This window comes from Cynoglossus semilaevis, chromosome 17, assembly GCF_000523025.1.
Source record: "Cynoglossus semilaevis isolate Cse_v1.0 chromosome 17, Cse_v1.0, whole genome shotgun sequence".
Lineage (NCBI taxonomy): Eukaryota > Metazoa > Chordata > Actinopteri > Pleuronectiformes > Cynoglossidae > Cynoglossus > Cynoglossus semilaevis.
The window spans coordinates 11,418,093-11,431,466 of NC_024323.1; the positions used below are offsets into that span (position 1 = coordinate 11,418,093).

At 40.7% G+C, this 13,374-nt stretch overlaps 2 protein-coding genes across 5 annotated transcripts; both read left to right on the forward strand.

Annotated features, from left to right (window-relative positions):
* The first annotated feature begins 32 nt into the window (after positions 1-32).
* Positions 33-3,996, forward strand: slc2a6 (solute carrier family 2 member 6). Its single transcript, XM_008330136.3, has 9 exons — positions 33-51; positions 784-894; positions 1,586-1,848; positions 2,119-2,215; positions 2,308-2,407; positions 2,481-2,674; positions 2,778-2,953; positions 3,046-3,350; positions 3,586-3,996. Exons 2-9 carry the CDS (start codon positions 829-831, stop codon positions 3,912-3,914), a joined length of 1,530 nt encoding a protein of 509 aa, XP_008328358.1. The 5' UTR covers positions 33-51; positions 784-828; the 3' UTR covers positions 3,915-3,996.
* A 3,027-nt stretch (positions 3,997-7,023) lies between these two features.
* litafd (LITAF domain containing) lies at positions 7,024-13,111 on the forward strand. 4 transcript variants are annotated; one of them, XM_008330134.2, is made up of 5 exons: positions 7,024-7,235; positions 11,422-11,471; positions 11,609-11,707; positions 11,819-11,999; positions 12,151-13,111. In XM_008330134.2, exons 2-5 carry the CDS (start codon positions 11,426-11,428, stop codon positions 12,266-12,268), a joined length of 444 nt encoding a protein of 147 aa, XP_008328356.1. In that variant the 5' UTR covers positions 7,024-7,235; positions 11,422-11,425; the 3' UTR covers positions 12,269-13,111. The 4 variants fall into 4 exon arrangements, with proteins under 4 accessions (XP_008328356.1, XP_024920593.1, XP_024920591.1 ...); XM_025064825.1 differs by having other exon boundaries at positions 7,037-7,235; positions 11,612-11,707; XM_025064823.1 differs by lacking the exon at positions 7,024-7,235 and having other exon boundaries at positions 10,883-11,471.
* The last annotated feature ends 263 nt before the right edge of the window (positions 13,112-13,374 follow it).

A 13,374-nucleotide genomic window follows, 5' to 3' on the forward strand; every position in this document is an offset into this window, starting at 1 on the left:
AACATCACTAATCCAAAAATAGTCACAGGACATCGAGGGCAACTGGACGAAGTAGGTTTTTTTTTTGTTTGTTTTTTTGTTTTTTTGGATTAAATAACACAGATGACCGAGACCCTACACAGACTAACATCAGTTTAAATAAAAAACCAAGGAATAAAAAAATCATCCTGATGTCCAGGTTGTCCACCAAAATTGATTAAATAATGAATTAATTAAAATTAATTTTACAATTAGAAAACTAGTGATTATGGCAGTGGTTCTCAACCTTTTTTTTTTGGGTTTTGACCCCATTGGGACATCACAAATTTCATCACAACAAATGTCTCACAACAATATGTAATGTCTCAACATCACAATTGAGACATTAGTAGCTGTCCCTGACTGCAGTCATGTGATCACAGATGGATATTTTATATGCTGCATTTTATTTGAACCCATATTTAATGCTGTTGTGCGTGGTGTCTTCTAAAAACAACACAAAACAAAAAAACCAGAAAAAAACCAGGGGTCTTAAGCAACGGCTCCTGTTTCACCACAGTTGTCAGAGACATGATGCCTAGAACCTTTCACTTTCTGTTGTCAAGCTGGAAACCCCTGAACGCCTCATTTCAGGGTAGAGAAGTTAAGCATTTGACCAACTACATCTCTGCAGACCATTTCTCTGCCTTTAGTAGACACACGTAGTTTGTCTCTACTTTTTACTTTTCTTTCCCTGTCTGAAGGGATCGCACTTACGGCAGGATTTCAGAGTCTTTTGTCTTTTTTTTATTTTTTATTTTTTAGTTCTGCTGCTGAGTGTGCTCAGGTCACTCTGACACCGTTGTCATCATGTCAGAGAACACAGACGAAAAGACTCCACTATTGAAGAGAAGACTGACATCCTCTGAATCAAAGGTGAGAAACGACAACACAAATAAATATATCAGTAAAATCATTTTTTAACATTGATAATTGCTGACGACTAATACTTTCGGCCACAAGCTTCTTCACTTCTTCACTTATATTTCACATCCCACATTTCACATAAGCTTTAATGCAGAAGTCCACTGTAGTCTTAGATTCATTTAAAAATGTGTCAATTATCCCCTCGGTTTAATGTTACAGGGAAACTAAACAGATGCTGGAAAATGCAGATTATTTGAATCAAAGCAGATAAAGTCCATGTGTTTTATTATGACAGGGTGACATAATCAGGACTCAGATGCAGAATCAGTCAAATTCCCAAAAAAATCTGCCAATATATTTATACAAAATATTTATAAATTTTCTACAGCTTAGTCCTGCAGTTGTAAAAACAAGTTGCAAAGGAGGCTGAAGCTAATGCTAATGCTAACTTCCATGGAGGGGAAACAGGGACAAATCCTTGAGTGTCGTTAGTCCACGGTAGGATCATGCATAAAGACTGAGTGTCGTTAGTCCACGGTAGGATCACGTATAAAGACAATAAAAAACAATTCACACTAACGTTCAAAAACAATTCAACATGTTTTTGGACTGTGGGAGGAAACTCAAGTACCTGGAGAACCCACCAGTGACCACCAGTAGTAGGTGCTGTTTCACTCTGTGAAATATCTCTTCCTTCCAGATCAACAACTCCAAGCTGTTCCTGGCAGTCTTCTCGGCTGTTCTTGGGAACTTCAGCTTTGGTTTCTCCATGGTCTTTTCCTCCCCCGTCCTCCCACAGCTCAAAAACGACCCAAAGCTCGGGATGACGACAAGTCAGGCCGCTTGGTTTGGCTCAATTTACACGCTGGGCGCCGCGGCCGGCGGGCTGGGGGCGATGTTGCTGAACGACCTGATTGGGCGGAAGCTCAGCATCATGGTGTCAGCGGTGCCGTCCACTATTGGGTGAGTCTCAGGAGCAGTTCTTCAGATAAATCTAGACCTTTGTTTTCCAAAGACTGGGTCACGACCCTCAGGTGGGTCGCAAGAGTTTTTTTTTTGGGTCATCTCGCATCATGTTTCCCAGGAGTTTACGAATAATGTCTATTGACTTGGGTCGCAAAGGTTTGTGACTTTTAAAATATGGGTCCCCGACCCCTGACCTGAGAGCAGTGTACGCACACCTGTGCTGAGTGTGTCAGTTTGTCAGTACCCACACCTGTATCTGTGCTGCAGATACATGCTGATGGGAGGAGCGATGAACCTGTGGATGCTGAACGTGGGACGTTTCCTGACGGGGGTCGCTGGTGGGATGACGGCAGCATCCATTCCTGTAGGTGTCCAATCATGGCTCCAGAAACAAAAACAACAAAAACAACTCCTTTTTGTTATAGAATTCTCATCACGTGTGTGTCCACGTCACAGGTTTACATCTCCGAGATCTCCCACAGAAAAGTCAGAGGAGCTCTGGGCTCCTGCCCTCAGATCACGGCTGTGTTCGGTTCCCTGGCTCTGTATAGTTTAAGTAAGAGTTTTACCAACAATGTAACTGTAATCTGACCTCACCAGACGGTCTAACCCCTCACCATCATGTCCAGGTCTGTGTGTGCCGTGGCGGTGGTTAGCGATCCTGGGGGAGGTGCCGGCGGTGCTGATGGTGGTGCTGCTGGTCTTTATGCCCTCCTCTCCCAGGAGGCTCCTCTCCTTGGGCAGAGTGGAGAAGGCTGAGAAAGCCCTCCGTTGGCTGAGGGGCAGTAACTACGACACCTGCATTGAGATGAGTGCCATACAAGTAAGAGTGTAACACCTGGTGATCATCAGCGACAACCACCCTCAGGGGTTTCGACTGACTTTTTTTTTTCTTTCTTTTTTTTCTCCCGTCCATGCTTTGACAGCGCAGCATCGACACTCAGACCAGAGTCACCCTGTCCCAGCTGGGCATGCCCGTCTTCTACAAGCCCATACTGATCTCTGTGGTGATGCGTTTCCTGCAGCAGATGACGGGCATCACGCCCATTCTGGTCTACCTGCAGTCCATCTTTGATGAGAGTAAAGTCTCATTTCCAGCCAAGTATAAAGACACAAACAATATCACCATTATCTGTGTTCAAATGTCTTGGTAACACAGAAGATCTTGATTTGATTTTTTTTTTTCTTTTGAAGATATGACGCCGCCCTCGTTGGTGTCGTCCGCCTCGTCTCTGTGGCCATAGCTGCCTTTTTGATGGACAAGGCGGGTCGCAAGGCCTTGCTGTACACATCGAGCATGCTGATGTTTCTGTCCACCCTGACTCTGACCATGATTTCCCACACTACGCCGTGTCCTCCGGGTCCCACTCCTCCAGAACCTACTCCTTCAAATCTCACTCTAGGTTTGGACCATAACAGCTACGAACACGCTCTGCAGGCCGCCGCGAAAGGTTCCGGAAGCATCATTCCTCTCATCAGCACCATGGTGTTCATTTTTGGTGAGAAGTGAATCTTTCTTAATGTAATTTTTTTTTAAACCAACTTTCAATATGCTGAATTTTTTTTTTTTAAAGGCGCTACATCCTATTTATTTACTACAGCCAGTTATTCTTTGCCTAATTTTGATATTTTTGGATTAGCTCTGTTAGCTCCTTTATTAAGGACACATTTTGTTGATTGTTTTTTATCATGCTACTTGTTAGCTTTGTAATAAAATTGTTGCTAATTTTCTAGGCTATGCCATTGGCTGGGGCCCGATCACATGGTTACTAATGTCCGAGGTGTTGCCGCTGGTTGCCCGGGGAGTGGCTTCAGGCCTGTGTGTAATGGTCAGCTGGTTGACCGCCTTCATGCTCACACACGCCTTCAAACACATTCTGGACCAGAAGTTACTGTACGTGTCGTACCTGTGCTTCACCGTGGTGTGTGTTTTCTGCCTGCTGTTCAATGCCGTGGTCATCCCAGAGACTCGCGGTCGCTCGCTGGAGGAAATAGAGAACTACTTCAGGACGGGCCGCACCTTCACCATCAGACCCAGTCAGTCCTCGGGGCAGACCACCTGAAGCTGCCGGCCCTTCTTAAACAGTAAAGACATGTTGTGGTCAAAAAGATACTGTCTTAAAATACATATATATATATATATGTATATATATATGTATATATTTATACATATATATGTATATATATATGTATATATATATACATGTATATATGTATATATATATATATATACATATATATGTATATGTATATATGTATATATATGTATATATAATGTATATATAGCCATCAGCCATGTAATACATAATAAATGTAACAAAATAATACTGTAAAATGAACAGTGTTTTTAAAGTATAAAGCAACAATACAGCTTCTGATGTTTTCTCTTTCTCTTGGTGACCAAAGGTCATCAGGTCAGCACTAATGGACATGTAACTGTTTCATTTGACCAAAAACAACTGTATTTTCTTCTCTCCTTTTGTTAAATGTTATATTTATACACATAAACTATGGCCATACAGTCGAGACTTTGATTGTTGAGAATCTTTTTTTTTTTTTTTTTTTTTTTAAAGACGTGGAGTTTCCTGGTGAAGTTTTGCATGAGTCACGACCATGAATCCTCTCCTGTAAACACTAAGCCTCGGTCGGATGCTCCTTTTATAATCTTGAACCACACAGAAAGTTTCTCCAACAATATTTGTGAGACGTTTTTCTGGTTTGTACGTTACTCTCCTCTCCCTGTGTCCAAAGAAACGAGCAAACAAAAATAAAGGGAAGGGAAGTGATGTCTGCCTCCCCCTGTGGTGACTCAGCTGGTCACATGATGCCCTGGACTATCAAAACAACAGGATTAAGTCGGATTCAGCCACTGATGCACCTGTACACGCTGACATACCAGGTGTACGTCGCTGGAAGGCTTAGGCGTATCACTGTAAGATGGACACGGCAGGTTTCAGTCTTTGTCTGTGTCTGTGTGTGTGTGTGTGTGTGTGCGTCACTCCTTGGTAAAACAATAAAGCCTTGCGTTAATTGATGACAACAGAGGAAGTTCAATAATAAATCAAAATGATCAGAGGTTCATGTTTCATTTAATACTATTATTCAAATATTTTTGGAATATCTTCCTTTTACAGAGAAAGGCTGAGATGATTTGACGAGATGAGGATGAAGAAGAAGACGAAGAAGAAGACGAAGAAGAGAGTGTGAGAGTTTATTCATACTAGACATATACATTCACAAAAACATAAATATGGTCTGAATACACACATCATTGAGATGTTGACACACACACACAGACAAAGAAGAAGAAAAAGAAGAAAAGGAGAATTCCACACACACACAGACAAAGAAGAAGAAAATTCATATTCATAAAATGATATTCATATTGAATTTCCTTATTTTATAAGATTAAAAAATGTAAATTATTAAATTAAATGTATGGTTGTCATGTCCCAGAATTCTGGATCAATAGAGGAGGAAGGTACTGTGTACTGTAGTACTACAAAACTGAAAGTAGTATTTTAGTTTAATAATTATTTTTAACTGTCAGTCAGTGCAGGAATCATGAACAACCACTAAACTAAAAAAAAAAACTTTCACACACTTATGGTGTATCTCTCTCTCTCTCTCTCTCTCTCTCTCTCTCTCACACACACACCGTTGTTATCATTGGTAACCTCAGTTTATGACAGGACGAAAATCTCTCTGTTCTCAGGAATCTTGTTCAACAAGCCCATCGAAACACACACACACACACACACACACACACACACCACCTCACCCAGCTGGCATATCATGGAAGACCACACCCCAACATCAAACACACCTTCACTCCTGTACAGTTACAGATGGACAGATTCTGACTCATCTCTGTTGCTGTCCTTTAACAAAATTTTCACCACATTCCAGAGAGTTTTTTTTTTTTTTTTTTGCCTGAGGTGAAAATGCCACTGATGTAAATCAGAGTAACATGTTTCCCTGTGTATTAATGTGCAGTCACTCAGCGGTTCTCACTCTGTGATCCAGTGACCAGCAGCAGAAGAATGTGGTGGAACGGGCCTGCTCCCAGCTGAGTGAGGAGGGAACAACCTCACCAGACCGCCTCGCAACGCAACTCTGACGCTGACGCCATGACACGCAGCGCAGGCGGGGTGAAACCCAGCAGAGAGAGCTGCAGACTGGGCCACAGCGGCTGGTCTGACCTGTGAAATAAATGAATTTAAAAAACTGATCCTGACAACAGTAATGGGTCTGAGTGCAGACTGAAGGCTGCTGTTTGAACCAAACCATCAACAGGTAATCTGTGCAAGAAAGTCACAACGAGTACGTCACCACCCAAAGGTCATCGGTCCAATTCAGGATGTGAACCAGTGACCTTACTGCTGTCAGGCATCCACGTCAAACACTGCAGCACAGAGCTTTTTTTTTTGTCACAGCACAATAATAATAATAATAATAATAATAATAATAATAATAATAATAATAATAATAATAATAATAATAATAATAATAATAATAATAATAATAATAATAATAATAATAATAATAATAATAATAATAATAATAATAATGTATGTTTAACATTATATAAATATACATTATTATTATTATTATTATTTGTTCTATTTCTTGGAAGCTCTTCAGCCATCTTTCCTCGTACCTGGACTTTTAACATTTATCAAAGGACATTTTAGTCACTCACAGACAAATCACAGACACTTCACAGACAACAGACAACTTTTGGAACTGCTGGCCATCCTTCAGTCCAATCATCCAACCACTGATGTCATAATGAGTCCTAATTTTCTCCTTTCTACATGTTCACCACATCAGTTGATTGAACCGTCCACAGCCCAGAGCTGCAGCTTCCTGATCCCTGAGGGACTGGTAACCCTGGACTAACTAACTAACTACTCTGAATTCCTGTCATATTTTAAAGGTGGGCGTTAGACTCAGTTGTGAGATGTGTGTCAAGGTATGATGGTGTTAAGATGTAGATGTCACCCTCCGAACCACCGCCCCGCCCCGCCCGTTAACTCCCAATGTAATCCTCATGAATTACAATCAGAAAAAAAAGAACTCCTTAATTCTGGAGCCATCATTATACGACGGGACGACATCATCATACGACGGCACCTCAGTGTCTGCAGGTTCCACCTAAAACTGCTGAGTGACTCACTTCTTCAGTGTCTTTGTCAGTGAGGGCGGGGCCGTGGGCGTGGCCAGGGAGAGGCCGGCGTCAGGTACAGGTGACACAGGTGGATGTAGCTGCTCCAACCAGTTTGGACTCTACATCATCATCAGTATCAGCAGCAGCAGCAGCAGCAGCAGCATTCACACACTCACACACTCACAACTCTGCACACTGACGACAAGGCACCAAGGTAGGTCTGTCTCTCACACACACACACACAGACACAGACACCACTGCAGCAGTGAAGGCTGGAGCATTGACAGAATTAGATAAGATTGAGTTAAGGTTTAGTTAAGGTTTAGTTAAGGTTTAGTTCAGTCATTTCCACAATAGAATGAATGTAAAGAGACGACTGTAGCTGCACAGGTCTGTCTCTCACTTCCACACATTATTCTGACCTCGCTTAAGTTCAGTGACATTAGACACACACACACACACACACACAGACACAGACACAGACACAGACACCGGGGTTTAAATCCATTTGGAGTTGATGTAATTGACTTACGTTCAGAGCAAAAGTCTGAAAAATGTCGTGTCGTGTCATCATCGTTGACACCACGGTGGTTAAACTTACAACTTTCAAATTGATTCATAAAAATCCGATGTGCAGTTGTCATTGGAGATCTACAGATGGATGAATGTGTGAATGTGTGAATGTGTGTGCGTCGCAGTAGAACTGATTCTGAGCCTTTTTTTCTTTGGTCGTTTGTGAATGAAACTGGAAAAATTAGAAACTGAGGACGAACTCCTTTACAGTGGAAGGTGCGTCTCTCTCTCCCTCTCTCTCTCCCTCTCTCTCTCTCTCTCTCTATTCTATTGCCATGAATTGTTCATTGTTCAATTGTATGTTTGTGCATTGAAGCATTAATTTAGAAAAAAAAAGTTATTTACCTTGGTATCAGAGCTGTGGTAAATACATTACACAACAGTTACTTCATTCACTGGTTTGAAACTACAGTTAAAAAAGTAAAAGTAAAAAAGTAAAAAAAAAGTAAAAAAAAGTAAAAGTTCAGTTAAGCTAAAATAATTTAAGTAAAGTTAAGAGTTATGGTTACATACGATGAAGTAAAGGTTTTAATTAAGGTATAAGAAAATACCATTGAGGTGAATTAAATGAGTTAATGCTAGTTTGGTCAAATTAAGATCAAGTTTAAAATAAGTCGATAAAAGCAACGGAAATAATGAGTCAAATTAATGTAAAATTTAAGTTTAGTTTAGTTTAGTTTAGTTAAGCTCAGTAAACGTTTGGCAAAATGACACTGTTGTGATTCCACCTTAAATATATAAGTGAATTATTAATACAGATTAGAGTTTAGGAAAAATCAAAGTTAAGGGTTTTTTGTTGTTGTTGTTGTTGTTTTGAGACTACTTCCTGGTTGGTGTTTTGTTTTTAAATCAGGGATAGTTTTGGGTTTTTTTATGATTAATTTTTGGTTCTGGTTCAAATCATCTGATCTCATCTGTGTGACTCCTGTAATTATTCACATTATATTAATTTGAGTGACTTCCTTAATTAAGACATGTGACGCTGACAGTAGGTTCCTCCTTCTCTCCTCCCTGTGCTCCTTCCTCACCTTTCCTCGCTCTGGTTCCTTCCACCCTACACTCAGTCAGGTTTGACCAGCAGGAGGAGACACACCTACCACTGTTAAAGTCTTTCGGGGTGTAGCCGCGTCAGAAGTGACAAATTCTACCTCACCCCCCCCCCCCCCCCCCCTCATGTGTTACAGCCCCACATCTCGGTTCCCTCAGGGTCACACGTGTCACTCCTCACACACATACAGACGCCTTTGTTTCGACAATAGCCTGAAACTTTCCCCGTTTGTCCTTCTAAAGTATCTGTGCAATGTGACAGAGATACATTTTCGGAAGCCGCACCCAGCGACTGCCTCCACGGCAGCATCACACCCTCCCATCCCTGATGACACGGATGACATGAGCATCAGAGCAGTCACTCATATTTAGGTGTGCTCCATAAATATGTTTGTAAAACATCTTTTGATTCTTGTAAAAAAGCTGTACTTTTGCAGATTTTATTTGTTCACTCACATCCCGTGTTTTAATCTATCCCACCCGCCACCACCCAGCAGTGTCCTGGTTCCACCACAGCAGCTCCACCCATATTACCTCTCAGTGTTTTTTTTTGTTTTTTTTTATCACTTACTGAAATTCAGCCTCAAAAGAAAAACGAGCGAATCATCAGTTTTCCACACAAACACAAAGCTAAGACGGGTGTGTTTGTGTTTGGCTCGTCCAGCTTCAGTTACAGCTGCTGATTAATACACAGTGGAGCTGAGATGTCGAGGAAAACACCCAGCAGTGCTGACCTCAGATCAGTGATCCTGTTCTCCACCAGCACGGAAACACAACTATCAACAAACAGCTCATACGTTCGTCCAGTCGTCAGTGAAGGTCTGCAGAAAGATTTGATTTCTGCTCTCACTAATCCAATATACAGAAGACGCACACACACACACACACACACACACACTTGCGGGAATGCAACCAGCCTGCATGTTTCTGTCAGTGTCAGCTCAGACAGACTGAAGGTGTGTCGACCAAACGTGCTGCCTCACACACACACACACACACACATCGACTCTCATAGAGAGAAACATCTTTTCACACTAACGTTCACATCTACAGCAAATACACACTTGACAGATCAGGGCCGTCCGTCTGTTCAAAGCTGGGCCTCAAACCGCTGTGACCTGTGACCTCTGTATTCTTTGGCTACTTCCTGTTAACATATTGATCTTTTAGTAAGCTATATATTCAGATAGTTTGTTGGTTTATAGTTTTTCTTAGCTTAGTAATCTTGGGCCTTTTCTTAGTTATGTTTTTGAAATACTAGAGTCTGTGTCTCTATGTGTTTTAGCGACAATTGCTTTTGGCTAGTTAGCTAGTTAGCTAGTTAGCTAGTTTAACGACCATTATGACCATTAATGACTTTTGATCATAGTAAGCAGAGTAATATTTGAGTTCTTCTTCATGTTTTTTAGTTATATTTCAAAACTTTGAGTTTTTACAGATATTTTAGCTAACTAACTAATGGTGCTACATTTTTTGGCAATCTTGTAAACAAAGATTAAACGATTAGATTATTGTTGTAATGTTTAAATTAATCTTTTCTTCTCTATCTGTCTGTCAGGATTTCTCTCTTGTTCTCTCTCTGTTTTTTTGTTTATAAGGCAATATTTGTGGGGTCACTTTTTTGGAAAAATACTATTTAGCGTTTGTGGGGTCACTTTTTTGGAAAAATACAACAGGAGTTAAGATTAGCATAACAGTCAGATTAAAGTTTCGGTAAGGATTAAAATTAGTCATATATTTTCAATAGTCAATGGAAATAGTGCATGTGTGTGTCACTGGGATAGTTGACGTACTGTAACAACAGCAGCGGTGATGTTTTTATGAACAGCTCAGCAGCTCAGGGTTGGGCTTTATTAACCCTCCACAAAATGACTGTCAATCGATACCACTTGTTGTTTGTTTTGTTTATGTGAGGTGACAATTAGAAAACCATCGTCTGGTTTTTAAGTGGTCGAATGATTTTCATATTTTGCCGGCAGACATCTGTCTGTTCATCAGGCCACAGCTTTATATTCCTCACTGACGGCGACTGTAACCTGACGGTCTGTCTTGTAAATACAAGCAGGTTTATCAATGACACTGCACTTTTTATGAACCAAAACATTAATATCAAGTATATTTCTATCAGATTTATAGGAATTTTTCTTTCAATTCCTACACTTTTTATGAACCAAAACATTAATATTGTGGTTAATAATCAAGTATATTTCTATCAGATAGATTATAGGAATTTTTCTTTCAATTCCCTCCTAGAAAGTGTTTAGGCAAATATTCAACTGTTGTAAAAAAAACATAAAAAGGCATAAAAATGTGGCTTCTACGTGGGTGAGGTCACCAGCTCATCACACTTCAGACGTAAAGTCGTGAGGAGGAATGTCACCCCAGGGCGTTGATGACAGGAAACATCCCTACAATGAACCAGGGCTGAAATATAACAGTGACTGTGTAGCACAGGCGTTTTATAACTTTTTTTGCGTCGAACTTTGTCTCCATCTAGTGGCAGCAGCAGCATCACATTTTGCGTGTGTATATTAAAGAAGCCTCTACCAAAGACTTAATACCTAGTGGTAGGATTATGTCCACTCTTTTTCACCCACTGAATCACAACTTTTTGTAATATTAATTAGAAAAATATGGCTTTTTATTTCTAACTTGATGCTGTTTTTGTTACGTTTATGCCTAACTTTTTACTATTTACGTGCAAACTGTTACTTTCTTCCTTGTCTTTTTGTTTGTTGCATCTGTTTCCTGTTGCCTCTAACGCTCTTGTCTGTTTGTAGCACAATGAGTGCAGATGGGAAAACAGAACTTCCTCCCTACATCTTACCAGGTGCGTCCAAACACAAACATGTAGATGCAATTCATCATCCTCATCATCATCCTCATCACCATCATCATCATCAGCTCTATTTATACATCTCTATCTGTTTGTTTTTTCTTTTCTTTTTTTTCTTCCTGTTGCTCCAGTAGAAGCTAAATCAGATGGAGTGAAGATCTACCACCTTCACACACCTTTCACTCCTACATCTCCACAAACAGGAGTAACCGCCAGCGGAGCTGCACCAGGTAAACCACTTAGCTCATGTTAACAGCGGTTTATCCTTTCACATCCTCTTTGACTTCCTCGCCTCTGTTTTTCCCTGCCCATCTCTCTCTCTCTCTCTCTCTCTCTCTCAGTGTACACAGGTGGAGGAGGGACTGATGATGGCAAACATAAGTTTGTTAGCTACGACTCAGAGCTGGGACGGAATCCGGGCATGACGACCTGCACAACCTGTCAGCAACAGGTCCTGACCAATGTCACCTACAAAGCAGGGACGTACGCCTGGCTGATGTGTCTACTCTTCATCTGCTGCGGGTGAGTTTCTCTTCAATTCCTGTGACTAGTTAATTTTTTATGTTCAACTAAACAGGCCAAATACTGCATGTTAAAATTCACAGTCACAAATGTTTTGCTCAGAACAAAACTAATGAGTCTGTCTCTGCACGTGTGTCTCTGTGGGCCTCAGGTTGGTGTTGTGCTGCTGCCTGATTCCATTTTTCCTGAAAAACTTCAAGGACGCCTACCACACCTGCCCCCGCTGCAACCGAATCCTGCACGTGGACAAGAAGAAGTGCTGTAAATGACCTGCATGAGGACGGAGGTGGAGTCATGGAAATGAGCAGCGACAACTTTTGTCCACATTCTGCTCGTCTGATGGAGGAGAGGTCGGCGGGGCAAAACAAAGCACAGGACAAATGCAACTTATTCCTATGGATATCCGTCACAGTCAGGACTAAATTAGGCACCAGGGATTTTCACACCACACTAAATTATTCACATCCAAACCAGGAAAGATTGCACTGTCAGCGCTGTGTTGTCTCTCCCTCACTGGAGCTCATACTTCAGTCTCTCCAGATGCAGTTTTTTGTAGTTGTTTCTTTTTTTTTTTGGAACTCAGTTATATTTAATTCCCATGCCCTGCAGTAGAACTCTCCTGACCAATCTAGTCACAGCGTTTACATCCAAAATGTTTAAATGAAGACTTGTATATAGATTATCTTTGAATATATCAATAGACGAGTCAGAAAACAAACATTACACCAAAACTAATAATGCAAAAAAAAAAACAAAAAAAAAACCAACACACACTTCCTCACCCAGTATATGTCAGTTATGTTGTTTTTGTTTCTGTTTTCAAGCTTTTTTTTTACCTCCACTAACTTCAAGCTCGGTTTATGGAGGGAAAAAATGTCAGTTGTCATTTATAAACCTATTATTTTAACTCCTATATGAAGAAGGGAAGACGGGCAATATTAAAGAGCATGAAGTTCAAGTTTCATTCTTGTATCATAAAGGACAAACAGCAGCCAGCTGTAAATATAACTTTGACTTTTTGTTTAGATCCTTTTAGGCTTTACCTCCAATAAAGACTTTTGTCTGTGTCTTTACGTTGCAATGCAAAATAAAAGCAGCACTATTCCACAGAGTGACGTGTGTGGGTTGTGATTGTTATGAGAAACATGAGGGCAAATGAAGCTCAACACTTTACAAATACCTCGTATAATTGTCTATGTTACCCACAAATTGATAACTGATAACACTGATGACTTTTTGCATCACTGAACATTTTCTAAATTCTCTCAAAAAAAATTACAGTGGAAAAAAAAATAAGTACACACTATGTTCTTCTAGCAGCTGCCTCTAGAGGGCGCTATAGCAAACCACAAGCCTCAGCCTTGTCTGTCCCCCC